This window comes from Hypomesus transpacificus, chromosome 8 (assembly GCF_021917145.1).
Source record: "Hypomesus transpacificus isolate Combined female chromosome 8, fHypTra1, whole genome shotgun sequence".
NCBI lineage: Eukaryota > Metazoa > Chordata > Actinopteri > Osmeriformes > Osmeridae > Hypomesus > Hypomesus transpacificus.
The window spans coordinates 7297001-7311999 of record NC_061067.1 but is presented as its reverse complement, the minus strand read 5'-3'; the positions used below and the strand labels follow the sequence as shown (position 1 = coordinate 7311999).

The 14999-nt window shown below is 50.2% G+C and overlaps 1 protein-coding gene across 1 annotated transcript; it reads left to right on the top strand.

Moving 5' to 3' along the window:
• The first annotated feature begins 50 nt into the window (after window positions 1-50).
• On the top strand, window positions 51-13437 carry avl9 (AVL9 homolog (S. cerevisiase)). Its single transcript, XM_047023906.1, has 16 exons — window positions 51-254; window positions 2358-2478; window positions 4623-4711; window positions 5009-5080; window positions 5785-5874; window positions 5977-6043; window positions 6747-6787; window positions 6902-6940; window positions 7066-7135; window positions 7290-7762; window positions 7954-8088; window positions 8343-8562; window positions 8803-8920; window positions 9128-9181; window positions 12564-12652; window positions 12914-13437. Exons 1-16 carry the CDS (start codon window positions 171-173, stop codon window positions 13054-13056), a joined length of 1905 nt encoding a protein of 634 aa, XP_046879862.1. The 5' UTR covers window positions 51-170; the 3' UTR covers window positions 13057-13437.
• The last annotated feature ends 1562 nt before the right edge of the window (window positions 13438-14999 follow it).

The window sequence follows — 14999 nt, the reverse complement described above, 5'->3', positions numbered from 1 at the left end:
CCAGTCTCTGACTACTCCAAGAATGACGTAATCATACGTCTACTGACAGACGAGGCGGAAGAGAAATTCAATGCGTTGTGTGCGGACGTCAAGGAAAAACAGCCCCCTTGTCTTGTTTATATTGGACTCCCGACTGAAAACAACACATAACTTCACAAATACTTTAGGCCATGGAGTCGCATGGCAAAGATGAACTCAAGGGACCCGTATTGCATATCGTTGTAGTTGGATTTCACCACAAGAAAGGCTGTCAGGTATGTCAAGCTCATGCGGCATGCTAGTGTCTTATTAGCACCGTCCTGTTTACACACAGTTGGATTTCAACTGCTGTAGTGAGGCTCAGGCCTATTGCAAACTAGCTATATATAACTAGTAATCTATAATGTAGCGAATAATCTAAGTGTTGGATGTGATATCATTTTTTTATAAACTCGCTTCGTAAGCGAACAAAATACAGAGTATGTTTCCCTTGTTCAGGACACAGCTGTCAACACCTATCAATCATCTTGTCTATGGTGAACTAACTGATGATGAGAGTGGGAAAATATATTTATTCATTCATCTGAAGAGACCTTATTCTGCAGACAAGTTCTGCAGAGCAGTGTTTTTGCCCGAGGGACATGTGTTATTATATAAGTTCTGAATTGCATCTGCGTGAAATAATCATCAGGCACGGACATGCCTGATGTCTTTATAGACCTTGCACAAATATAAGTTAAGAAAAATGGAAATCCAGCTTCGTTGTCTATGATTAAAGTTGAACTTGAAGTGCATCAGAACAAGCACAATGTTGTGAAGTAATGATTGTGGAAGTGTGTGTGTGAGAGAGAGAGATAGAAAGAGTGAGAACCATTGAACTATGATGACAAGCCCTGACATTTTTATGCAAAGACAGAGTTGAATATCTGTCTTGGACACAACAGACAGTTGGCTCATTTTGGTAGAATAGCCAGGTGTGAAACAGACAAGGCCTTCAAAGCTGTATTTAATAGTTAACCTTTAGATAAATAATTTACCTGCACAATCCAAACACACTTGCACCACCCTTTTAGAGAACGGCACCAGTTTCACTATCAACTGAGTCTGCAGGTTTTTTCTAAAACACCTGTCTCGTTGTAACAAGTGAAGCAAACAGAAGGATTGAGACACCTGTGTGTATTGCTCCAGTGTGTTGCTGCTTGCCACCTGTCTTCAGCAGAACAATGTCAAGTGAAAAAAGACCGTCTCCCAGTTGTTGCTGTTGAATGAAGAGAAACAGCGTGTATGACCACCACACCTTTTAGCTAACAGCAGCAGACAGTGGGATGGGGGTGGGGTCTTTGTCTCAGGTAATGGGGTTGTTTCTGGCGGGAGAGGTATTAGCTCGTCACATGATATGTGGGGGTTGATGACCTCCCAGCGTGTATCAGAAGATTAGGTTTGTGTGCTCTCTCTCTCTCTCTCTCTCTCTCTCTCTCTCTCTCTCTCTCTCTCTCTCACGCTCTCTCTCTCTCAGACAGGTGTTTTCCTCTCGTCTTCCTACTGCTCTCCATCTGTTTGGCCAGCGGGTGGCATAAAAGTTATATTGCTTCATGTGTTTTTCTCTGTGTGTGGATGTGTGTGAGATAGAGATGTGGGTTGAGGGTGTGGAGCTACTCTCAGGGGCAGCCCTGGGGGGAGGGGATCTCAGCTGCTGAGGGGATGAAGGTGGGGGTGGGGTGGGGGAGACCAGCAGCCTGGAGCTTCCCAAGCAGGTTTCTTTCTCTGAGAGCATAATGAAGGCAACAACAAAACGTTGCATTTCATTTCACAGTCATTCATGATCTGTGGCAGAGATTAGCAGTTTGTGATGAAGACGGGTTTGGAGTGACTTACAAGGGCTGCCCCGGCTTTCTGTGCTGCAGAGGCAGTGTCCTTGTTTAACATACACACGAGTACAAAACAAGACCTTGGAAATGGAACTGTGTCCAAAGGCTTTTATGACTCAGTCACATGGTAATGAGACAGTTTCCTGCCTCAGAGTGAATCTGATGGACAGAGAGCTTATTTATCTTTATCAATGGATTTTATTCATCTTATCTGTTTCAAAGCATATCTCAGCAAACATTTCCCAATCGGTTAAACCAGAAGCATGTAAAATAGAACTTAGGAACGCACCTACTCTACTTATTATCTGTATATTTGGTGGGTAGATATAGAAATAATGCATGTTTTTATGATAGGATGTATCACATTAGACCTGTATCTGATCATATGTACTGCATTGTTATTGCCTTGCATTTTGTTTAAGATTCAAAAGGGCATATTGCTCTGCCTCTCTCTCTCCCCCTCTCTGTCTCACACACACTTGTCCTGTGTGTCTGTCTCTCTGTCCTCAGGTGGAGTACTCTTACCCACCTCTCATCCCAGAGGAAGGCCATGACAGCAACTCCCTGCCGGAGGAGTGGAAGTATCTCCCCTTTTTGGCCCTGCCGGACGGGGCCCACAACTACCAAGAAGGTGGGTGGAGGGATGGAGGGATGCGTGGGTAGATGACTGGGTGGGTAGATGACTGGCTGGGTAGATGACTGGGTGGGTAGATGACTGGCTGGGTAGATGACTGGGTGGGTAGATGACTGGGTGGGCAGATGACTGGGTGGGCAGATGACTGGGTGGGTAGATGACTGGGTGGGTAGATGACTGGGTGGGTAGATGACTGGGTGGGTAGATGACTGGGTGGGTTGATGACTGGGTGGGTAGATGACTGGGTGGGCAGATGACTGGGTGGGCAGATGACTGGGTGGGTAGATGACTGGGTGGGCAGATGACTGGGTGGGCAGATGACTGGGTGGGCAGATGACTTGGTGGGTAGATGACTGGGTGGGTAGATGACTGGGTGGGCAGATGACTGGGTGGGTAGATGACTGGGTGGGCAGATGACTGGGTGGGCAGATGACTGGGTGGGCAGATGACTGGGTGGGTAGATGACTGGGTGTGTAGATGACTGGGTGGGCAGATGACTGGGTGGGAGAGTGTGTGAGACTGTCGGTGAGTGCATTTTATTTATTAGCATAAAGGAAGGGTTGAGAATAAAAGTATGTTTCTAAAAAGACAGCAGAAATTGTACAGGCAAGGTGTGGAACTCCAACAGGTTCATGGTAAACTTCCCCTCTAGGATTTACAATATATGTTACACTCAGTTGTTTCCTTAACATAGATTTTTTTTTTAAGACAGAAAAGAAATTGGGGGGGGGGGGGTGGTGGGTGAGAGGAGAGATGGAGTGATGCATCAACCTCATGTTCTCTAATCGCTTTCCAAGTGTCTGTAGATAGCAAGCATAAGGCATTATGCCCACAATGATAGGAAACTGAAATATCTAGGCAGTGTTAGTTGTGGTCCCACTAAGGAAATTGGCTTCCTCTCTGCACCCTGCTGCTGTGCAACAGCTCGATCATTTCGATGTTAATCAACAAAGCACAGGATCATTAGACAGTGATTCTTTATTTAGAATGATGACTGGTGTGGTAAGGGTGGTTAATGGCAAAGCTGATGTACTCTCTGGGAAGTTCCTCATGTCAAACAATCCTGTCCCTTGAGTGGTTGCCACTAAGTACTGTTCCAGATTCCTGACCCCCCAACCATGTGACTCTCCTCGGATCTGCTGCCTGTGGATTCCGCTGCAGAGAGAACACACACAGTTCTTTTGATATGGTCCTTGTAGGTTTGTGTGAGGTTGAGAGGATGCAGCTTTCATCACATGACTTGGCAGCTCTGTTGCTAAACCACAACAACGGCAGCAGCAGCAGATCTCATGCTCGGGAGGAGCTCTCCACTGCACCCCCCGTCTGACTGCTGGGCTCCACACTGCAGCTGTGGCCATGCCGCCTTCACGTGCCAGCCAGGGCCAAAGAGCCCGCTCCAGACTGCTACAGACAGACAAGCAGGGTTTAAACGACCAGGGCCAAAGACCCAGCTCCAGACTGCTAAAGACAGACAAGCAGGGGCTAAACGACCAGGGCCAGGCAGCAGCATCACTGAGAGGATGTGACTTTGTTTGGCCGCATAGGGGTGTCTCAGACTACACGTGTTAATTTCATTATAAACCACTCCCTCATTACCCACAGGCCACCTGACCCCACTTACTCTTCATTTGGTCATCTTCTTCCTCTATTTTCCCTTATTTGATCGGATCTATTATTTGATATTGTTGCTGGGAGGATTTTAATGGAATTAGTTCCATTCCTGTTTTCCGCCTGGGACCGCCAGTCTGATGCTCCATCTCTTGTTACTGGAGAGAAAGTCTGCTTTATACACCTTGATAATGCATGCATGAAAAAGTATTGAATTGGCTGCACACGGATTGTTCTTCCACGTATTTATTTAGCACATGCTTTCATCCAAAGCGATGTACAAATAGCATATGCAGCATAGTACGTGCAGAAGATAATCAAAGACCAGAATTGCACAGTTCTAACCGTATTACACTGTTGAGTGCCAAGGAGCTGTCTACTTTACAAGACACAGTGCAACAATAACATCATCCCAACTACAGTATTGGGTCATTCCACCGAGAAGACGACAACATCCAATCCCATCTTGCCCATCCTTGATCACGGGGTAGACCTAATGAGCTGTGCTGACGTCATCCATTTTCTTTTCCCAGACACCGTTTATTTCCATCTCCCCCCTCTGGGTGGTGGAGAGATGAAGTGTGTTTACGGCGTGTCCTGCTACCGGCAAATAGAAGCAAAGGTTTGTTTCCTTCTTTTTACATTTCATTTATTTTTATTTTTATATACCTCTAGAGCTGTGGTATTGCCCAGCAGAGTGTTCTCGATGATGTGCTGTCCAGTTTGACATCTGGTTATGTTCCTTGTGACATCTGCAGCGTTGACTTGGTGCCGCTATAATGGCAGTTAGCCGACGAGGGCAGATGGATGAGGCCTGTTCTTGTGATCTCTGGCCGTCTCCTCAGACCCAGCGCTTGGTGGTCAGGGAGCAGGCAGGGCCACGGTCATGGTGTGACCCACTGTGTTTGTTTCTGTCCAGGCGCTCAAGGTCCGACTGGCTGACGTCACCAGGGAGACGGTCCAGAAGAGTGTGTGCGTCCTCAGTCGAGTGGTGAGTCACCCAGGTCACGTGACCAGGCCTGGGCAGAGGGACGGAGGGAGGGAGAGAGAGACACTGGTGGAGAAGTAGACCATTATCAAGATGTGGGAGCACGTCTGATTATCCAGGACTCCCCTGCTTGATGTCAGTAAGGCAGGCGTTCACAGCTGAGGTAGTGTACGTGCACAGGGGGTAGGGTTAGAGGGATGTCTGTGGGGATAGAGTGTCTTCCTCAAGCTTAGTATAAACACTGCTGTGGGCCATTTGAACGTTTCCATAATACATTGTGGGAACAGCTGTGACAGGGCGGGGGTACAGGGAGATAGTGCTGACACAGTTGGCAGCATCAACCAGACTCAACCACTATCCGTCCTCGATAGGTCAGTCCAACAGCTACTCTGAAGCACAAGCATATTTCAAGCAAAATACGCTGACGTTTATCGAGTTATCTGGTTTTCGTTGTACACGGGACATCAGTCAGACAAGAGAGCTCTCGTGACCATGGCATCACAGGGAGTATGAGGTTGAAAGAGCTTTGTCTGTCTGACCCACACCTCAGTTGACCCCCCCGCCTCAGTGTTTTGTTTGTTAGTTGATTCTTTCTTCCTCACATCAAATCATGTCAAAGCAAACGTGCAGCACGTGGTAGGTGACAAGGCCTCTCACACCAGTATACACACTAAGCACCCTAACCTTAGTTTTGTCTTTTTTTTCAGCCCTTATACGGCCTACTCCAAGCTAAATTACAGCTTATCACACATGCGTACTTTGAGGAGAAAGACTTCTCCCAGATATCCATTTTAAAGGTGAGTATGTATCACCCTACACAAGGGTCAAGGCAGCCAGTCAAATGTGGGCAGTGTTTTGTGACTGGTGGTGACCTTATGTTGCTGTCTCCGTCTCCATAGGAACTGTACGAACATATGAACGGCTCCCTGAGGGGGACCACTCTGGAGGGGTCGCAAGTTTACCTGGGTAAAAACCATCCCATAATACTATCTGGCTGTGGGGGAGACAGATGTCAACTAGACTTATGTCATCTGTCAATGTGCACTCAGATCCAGAGTACATGTGACGCCTGACTGTCGTCAGGGCCTCTGGCCCAGATATGGCTGAGAGATTCTCCACACTGTCAGTATAAGGTGTGTCAGTGTGGTTTGCCCTGTTAATGTGGCAAAGTGGGTTTGACAGGCAAAGCTTGTATCGGTATAATGCAGGATAATGAGGCATACAGGCCTTGCACTGCACAGTGAGTGAGTGTGGATTACAGGGAAGTTCTTCTTGTTGTTGTCTTTTTTGAAGGTGTCGGTTGGTTATCAGTGCTGCTGATCTGTGGGCAACAGTTTTCCAAAGTGCTATGTTACAGGATAAAGTGAATAACAATTACCTGTCAGGGTTATGGATCCATGCAATGTCACATAAATATGGATAAACTTATAACTTAAAATCCACACTTGTGGAAGCATAATTCATTGTTCTCAGGCTTGGAAGTAACATATTTATTTGTTCAAACTGCCAGTTTTCATGTATTACAGCTCTGTTGTGTGTTAGATAAACTGTCAGCTATGCCAGGTCTGTATTATGCTGTCTCTCTGAGAGATAAAGCAGCAACAGGTTTTGTAGCTTGAGGGTTGAAAGCCAGAGATTTTTTTATGTGAATTTATTTTCCTCCCCTCAGGTTTGTCACCAAGAGATTTAATACTGCACTTTCGGCACAAGGTACAGCTTTGTTTTTATGTCATCCATCTGTGCTTTACGACATGATAAGTTTAGGTGTTCATCAAGTGCAAAAAAATAAATAATAATAATAATACATTGTCACTCTCCCCTCAGGTTCTTATTCTCTTCAAACTGATTCTGTTAGAGAAGAAGGTAAATATGTTACCTTTACTGTGAAATCATGTAACTGGTCCGCCCAACCCTTTCATGTTCTGAGGTTTGTTGGCAGAATGACTCACCTCGTGTGTGTGTGTGTGTGTGTTTGTTTTCCTGCCCAGGTCCTGTTCTATGTGTCTCCTGTCAACAGACTAGTTGGAGCTCTTATGACTGTTCTGTCTCTGTTTCCAGGTGGGCACATATCAGTCGCACCTAACATACTCATCAAAGTTGTATTTAGCATTTATTTATAATATCACAACATATTTGTATATACTAATATGGTGCCACATTTATACTGTGTATAGTTTTGATAGCATGATATGGTGTGTGTGTGTGTATCCAGGCATGATAGAGCATGGCCTGGCTGATTCGTCGCACTACCGGCCGAAGAGCAGCGTGTCAGAGGACCTGAGCATGGTGGAGTGTGTTCCAGGCTCCGAGGACTTTGTCTCCGTGTCCGTGACGGATATCGCCAACGCCACCATGGAGCTGGTGGGGGAGTCCCTGGATGGAAAGGCCGTCCCCCAGAGACCCGCAGCCTCGGAGGGGGACACCCACCACCTGAGGCCCCCATCACGGACCTCCCCAGACTCGTCGGAGAGCGACTGGGAGACGCTGGACCCCAGCGTGCTGGAGGAGGGGGCCCCCAAGGACCCGGCAGAGGCTGCAGAGCACCCGGAGACCTTTGACCCTGAGCCTGGCATCCCCATCACGGTGCAGCCCCAGGCGGCGGGGGGGCAGGGGGGGGTGACGCAGGGCCTGGTGTCTGGCCTGGAGGAGGACCAGTACGGCCTGCCCCTGGCCGTCTTCACCAAGGTACCGTCCTGTCTGTCTGTCAGCCAATCGTTGCCTGAGTATCGCCATTAGTCTGTCAGTTTGTTAGTCTGTCTGTCAGTCAGTCTAGCACTCTCATGGTTTTCACACGCCAACCTAGTCGATACACTGCAAGTAACCAGATCATATCCCCAGGAAGTGACCTTTGTGCCCCTCCCGCTGTGCATTTCTAGGGTTACCTGTGCCTGCCTTATATGGCGCTGCAGCAGCACCATCTGCTATCTGACGTGACGGTGCGCGGTTTTGTCGCCGGGGCAACCAACATCCTCTTTCGCCAGCAGAGGCACCTGAGTGATGCCGTGGTGGATGTAAGTCCTCCACCATACTGTCCCAGTGTAACGGCCCCTGGACAGAGCCAACCATGAAGAACAAACAAGCTGACACACCTGTGTTTGTTTTGCGTTTGAAACTTTGTGTTCTTGCATTTGAGCTGATCATGTTGTTATGTGTAGTGCATAGCTCTTCTCCGTTGACAGTTGGGAAATCTCCCTGGGAGACACGTGTGTGTGTTTCTGACTGTGTGTTTGTTTCTGACTGTGTGTGTTTCTGACTGTGTGCTCAGGTGGAGGAGGCCCGTATCCACATCCAGGACGCTGAGCTGCGGAGGCTGCTGGCCCTGACCACGGCCGACCTGCGCTTCGCCGACTACCTGCTGAAGCACGTGATGGAGAACCGCGAGGACGTCTTCCTGGACGGCACGGGCTGGGAGGGCGGCGACGAGTGGATCCGGGCCCAGTTTGGCCTCTACGTCCACGCCCTGCTGTCGTCCGCCCTGCAGGAAGGTAGGCGTCTCAGACAGCCGCACGGCCATATGCTCGGGTCCTGGAACCCACGTCATCTCTGGGTTGCCTTGGGGACAAAGGGAGGTCAAAGATGGCAGAACGTCACACCACCTGGTTGTTATCCTCCATACTCCTTCATGGATTCTGTTACATGGAAGTCATCGGCAGCGGTTCAGCCTCTAGTGGTGGGGACGCGGGTAGGTCACTCTGACTGACTAGCCTTTCTGCTCTGCTCTCCAGATAACGAGAGGCTGCTGGCTGATTACGGCTCCCCCTTTGTGTCTGCCTGGAAGGACACCCACAACTTCAGGGTGTGGTACAGCAACAAGCACCCAGCCATGGCCGAGATCTCCTCAGGGTAGGGGGTGCCCTCCTGGGGGGGGGGGGGGGTGTGTGTGTGCGTGTGTGTGTGTGTGTGTGTGTGTGTGAGAGTGTGTGTGTGAGAGAGTCACTGGGCTACTGTGGATCCATGTAAAGCACTAGCATCTCTGTTTTTGGAGGGAAAAGAGTTGGACCTTTTGTGTAGTCACGTGTATCTAACAACCATTGCTCGTCTCCTTTCCAGCCACCCGTTCCAAGGGCAGTACAGTGTGGCTGACGTCAAGCTAAGATTCTCACAGTGAGTATTTCTCAATGGAAATGCTGCATTTGAGCGGATTTCCTGTTCCACACAATTGAGTTTTGTGTTCTGGACCTGGTGAAGTCAAATGAGTTTCATGTGTCGTTGACTGTATGGACCCATGTGGCTTCATCATGCAGTAGCATTGCTGCCACCCTGTGGCTTAATGTGAAACTACTTCATTACAGTACAATAATGTATTCATTTAGAAGATTATTTTATCCAAAGCAAAGTACCGAGGGGATTCGAACCTGCAATCCTTTGATATGCATTTAAATGTGCTACCACTGAGGCCATAACATGGAAAGTTTTATTCTAAAGATAGTTCAACAGGACTTGGGGGTAAAATGTGAAAGGAAACTGATGTCGAAACGAGAATTTGACTTGACATTAGGATGTTCAGAGAACCCCGAGCATTCAGTGTATATTCTGGTCATTTAGAAATGAGCTTTAGGCCAGTGTGTGAATTGTACTCCGTGTCTATGTCGTGTAATCACAAATAGTGACAGCAGCTCTATTTCATCGAGTATCTATCCCCTAATAACTGTGGACGGCTTATGACAGCAGTTCTAGTTGGAGCGAAGGGGGACGTCTCATATTAGACCCATCAATTATAAGAGACTTTCATTCTCAAAAACGGAGCTGGCGTCTTCGGGGTGGGTGGTTGATCTCGGGTTTCATTCCAGGAAGTGTGATTGGAAAAGCGATCCGCCCCGTGTCCAGTGTCCCAGGACGCAACTACGGCGTCTAGGGTTACCTGCCAGATATGCAGCCTCTGCCCCCCTCCACCCCCTCTCCGTGTGTCTTCATCCCTAACTTGTCTATTGATAGCTTTATGGTGAGAACATGCCCCACCCCCCCCACACTGTCGCCATGGGGGCTGTTCTGTGACATGGCCCCTGTGAACTTAGTCGTAATGGTTTGGTAAACAAACAAACAGACTGGGCTCTGTTGAATCCCCCCCCCCCCCCACACACACACACACACACACTCTTAATGTAGTGGTCAGGATGGAGGGCAACATTGCAGAAAGAAACAGGAGCCGTCAAAGACATTTGAAAATGCTCAAACTCCCCAAGGGCTGAGCTCCAAGTTGTTCACGCTGCCCTGCGGTCGGGACAGAGAGGGTTGGTGAAGGGTGTGTGGTTGCAGGGTCATTGCAGTTGGGCAGAACACAGTCTAAACTGCCTAGCTCCTCCAGACTGCCCTGTCAGGCTGCAGGTCTGGCACACGGCCAGCTGAGCGTCTAAGAGATGCACCTCATTTCCTGCCCCGGGGCCAAGTGTTGGTATCTCGAGCTAAGGGGGGAGGGGGGAGGGGGGGAAGTGGGGGGGAGGGGGGTTACTGCTGGCAACCTATGATCTGTTTTTATTGTGAGCCAGGATGGACTGGACTGGTTTGGACTGGACTGGACGGGGGGGGGGGGGGGGATTATTTGGGTCAGGCGCCAGCGGTGGACCTTCACAGGCCGGCGCTGTAGGTACTGAGACGCCGGGTTGCCTTCATCGCTGTCGCTTGGGTATTCCCGGCGCTTAGCAACCGGCACTGTGGCGGGTGAGTGTGGCGCCCTATCAGGAGTGCAGGACCGTGGCGTTGGCGTGTCTGTGGTGAAAGACGCCACGCTGGCGGCCCGTCTCCATGCCGCTGAGCTCAGGGCTTCATGTTACGGGGGTACGGGGTGGACTGTCGGTTGCCACACAATGACATGTCAGATGTGCTGTGAGTCTGTTGGCTGCATCAACACCCTGAGTTGCCGGTGGAACAGAGTTGGTATAGGGTAGGATAGGCTGCTGTGCTTTGTGTAGCTATGTATAAGCCAGTATATGTGTCCAAGCGTTGCAATGGGCCTAGGGGGCGGTGGTTTAGTGACCTACTTGCAAATGTGCACGCTCTTCCTTTCACACACACACACACACACACACACACACACACACACACACACAGGAACCCTTCCTCTGTCTGTGCGAGGGCCTGGGGCCCGCTCTGATCTTCAACACTCAGATGTTCCATGACACAGACGCCCCCCGTCCCCCTGTCCCTGACCTCAGCCTTGACCCTGGGAGACCAGTAGCTCCTCTTGAAACCCCTCCAAGGCTGAAGTACTACGATGCACACAAGCCCACAAACCCCACTTGTAGATCAAGTCCAGCCAAAGGAAGTGAATTTGGCAGAAAGCACACCATACAGTTACTTTCTTTATTAGACACTTACAGAAACGTAGTCATTACAAACTCCCTGGTGGAGGTTGCACACCTGACTCATTCTACACCTGGCTGTAGTAGCCAGATACAGTGAATTGGGGTCAGTGGGGGTATGTTTGTTGTGTAATACGGGGCCGCTGGGAGGTCAGCGGGTGCAGAGCGTCATGGTGTCAGGCGGACGGTGTGTACAGTATAGAGTGACTGGTACAGAGCCTCTAAGATTAGTGCAGATGTCTCTGCACGTCAGCTGCTCTGAGCATGTGTGCACATGTGTTGGATTGGAGCCGGTGTGTGTGTGTGTGTGTGTGCCTGTGCAAGTATGCGTGCCAATTTCACAGGTTGCTATGGCAACTTCAAAAGGTAGGAAAGCAGGGGCGTCTGTTAGCGAAGCGCTGTGATCACGGTGTCGGGCCCTGTGTCGGGCCCTGTGTCGGGGCCCTGTGTCGGGGCCCTGTGTCTGGGCCCTGTGTCGGGCCCTGTGTCGGGGCCCTGTGTCGGGGCCCTGTGTCGGGGCCCTGTGTCTGGGCCCTGTGTCTGGCCCTGTGTCGGGGCCCTGTGTCGGGGCCCTGTGTGGGGCCCTGTGTGGGGCCCTGTGTCGGGGCCCTGTGTCTGGCCCTGTGTCTGGGCCCTGTGTCGGGGCCCTGTGTCGGGGCCCTGTGTCGGGGCCCTGTGTCGGGCCCTGTGTGGGGCCCTGTGTCGGGGCCCTGTGTCGGGCCCTGTGTCGGGGCCCTGTGTCGGGGCCCTGTGTGGGGCCCTGTGTCGGGGCCCTGTGTCGGGGCCCTGTGTCGGGCCCTGTGTCGGGGCCCTGTGTCTGGCCCTGTGTCGGGGCCCTGTGTCGGGGCCCTGTGTGGGGCCCTGTGTCGGGGCCCTGTGTCGGGGCCCTGTGTCGGGGCCCTGTGTCGGGGCCCTGTGTCGGGCCCTGTGTGGGGCCCTGTGTCGGGGCCCTGTGTCGGGGCCCTGTGTCGGGCCCTGTGTGGGGCCCTGTGTCGGGGCCCTGTGTGGGGCCCTGTGTCGGGCCCTGTGTGGGGCCCTGTGTCGGGGCCCTGTGTCGGGGCCCTGTGTCGGGGCCCTGTGTCGGGCCCTGTGTCGGGGCCCTGTGTCTGGGCCCTGTGTCGGGGCCCTGTGCCCTGCTGATGCATTTCTGGTGACAATGCTTGTTTTCTATACCCCCCCCCCCCCAGCTCTGTGCAGAACAGCGAGAGAGGGAAGAAGATTGGGAATGCCATGATCACCACGAGTCGGAGCGTGGTCCAGACTGGGAAAGCCGTTGGTAAGAAGGCCAGGATCAAAGAGTTCAAAGACACATTACCATTTTCATTAACCCTGTGGTGGATTCCCCCAGTAGCAATAGGATGTAGCTAAATGTGGAATGAACTGCCCTAAACATTTGACAAAAGTATACAGGTGTCAGTTTCTTTATAGTATTTATCTGGGTGTGGCCAAATGTGCGGTAGCTGCATTGAAACCCTTTTCAAACATAACTGATAGTGTCCTTCAGTCCTTGAATATCTCTCTCCTCCTCCATCTCCAGGTCAGTCAGTAGGCGGGGCGCTGACCAGTGCCAAGTCTGCCATGTCTTCCTGGTTCTCCACCCTGGCCCAGCCTGCCGTTGGATCCTCCCCAGCTAGTCCCAACCCTGACCCTGCTCACTCCTCCCTCAATACTGCTAGTTAAAGAGGACGACTCCGGAAGGACTGGACTGATTGCGTTGACCTGAACAATTCATTTTTGTTTTCTTTTTTTGGAAAGCATCAGCAATCCTCACCTCTGTCAGTTTCCATTAGAATCAGCCACCCCCCCCCCCCCCCCCTCTCCCCTTCTCACTGTTACCACGAAAGAGCAAGGAGAAGTGTTCAAACCTACATATCCATGCCCCTATCTGTGTATTGTGAAACCACAGTCCTTTGTCCTCAAGCTCAAAAGTGCTTCTTTATTCATTATTAGGCCCTGGCTGTAAACCTGTGTTATGGTCAAGTCCTACACACTGGTGGAATACTGTAATAAAAAAACAAAACGAGTCGAAGAAAAGTCCTCCCGTATGATCTGATGCTGCTGTCACAGACGGGATGTGGTCAGAGGAGCCATCATGGATACAGGTGGTGCAGCCTGTAATCTCCACTTCAGGAACATGCATGTTGTGATGATGCCATGACGCTGTGTTTATAGAAGACGGGGTTGGAAGGAGAAGAAGAAGAAGAGGAGACCAGTTCACGTCAATATGTCCAGTTCATCGACCTCCTCCCCGTTTGTAAAGTGCTTTATGAGTGAAACCCTTGAAGGCCTCCATATTGATCATTTGCACATTTCATTTGTGTAGTACATATGTATTACTTAGACTCCAGAGTAATATGGGTGTATTACTTTGGCCTTCCCCAGGAGTTGGACTAGCAGTCTAAGGGTTAGGGTTTGCCCCTCAGGAGGACCTTGTCTTGAGGCGTTTTGAGATATTTTGGGTGACATAAATATTGAAGCGTTATACTGAAACAAATACTGTGGGATAACTTATTTATTTTTGTGTTTCGTGTGTCCTGTATAGTAATCACTGAAAATTCCCTTATTTTGTTATGAAGACACTGGAACAAATCTTAATGTCTATGGACCACATGTGTCTCTGCTACACATCCCATAGTTCTCTCTCTGATATGTAGCTAGCTTGTATACTTGTCATTTTGAGGTGCTTACAGTAACCCCTCGCAAACTTTGTATTTTGACTATCATTTGAAATGGATGACTTAGATTTTTAACAATTGTAATAAAAAGCATGCTCTTGAGATCAAGTCCAGGTTTTTTAGGGATTATATATTGAGAATTGTCTTGTCAACCAACTCTAAACTTTATACTGTCATTCCTTCATTCTGTTTAAGTCAATTTTAGCTTGTATTTTTGACTTGTATGCTCTGTTAGTGAATCCTGGAAAAGGCATATTATGAGAAAATTCTGGTTGCATTTTCTCTTTTTTTAAATCTGACAATATCTGAAAAGTGTATTTAAACTATATGAATGTATTCAAAATTGTGAAATGTAATTCACAACACATTTTCCTGATGGATGCTTTTGAAGTATTTGAAGAGAAACAAGTGATATGCTACATTGCTGCAATAAAAGAAGAATCCCAAGATGTGGCCTCGTCAATGTTAAAGAAACAAAAACAACCGGATTAAAATCAAGGTAGTACACGGCTCACGCCAGGAGACAGAAGCATGGTGATCTGGTCCGTGTTCATATGTAGGTCAACCAAACAAAGGCTAAGAGCGCCCAGGGTGGGGGCTGGGGGCATGTGGGGGCTGGGGGCATGTGGGGGCTGGGGCATGTGGGGGCTGGGGGCATGTGGGGGCTGGGGGCATGTGGACGTGGGGGCATGTGGAGGCTGGGGGCATGTGGGGGCTGGGGCATGTGGGGGCTGGGGGCATGTGGAGGTGGGGGCATGTGGGGGCTGGGGGCATGTGGGGGCTGGGGCATGTGGAGGCTGGGGGCATGTGGGGGCTGGGGGCATGTGGGGGCATGTGGAGGCTGGGGGCATGTGGAGGCTGGGGGCATGTGGGGGCTGGGGGCATGTGGGGGCTGGGGGCATGTGGAGGTGGGGGCATGTGGAGGCTGGGGGCATGTGGGGGCATGTG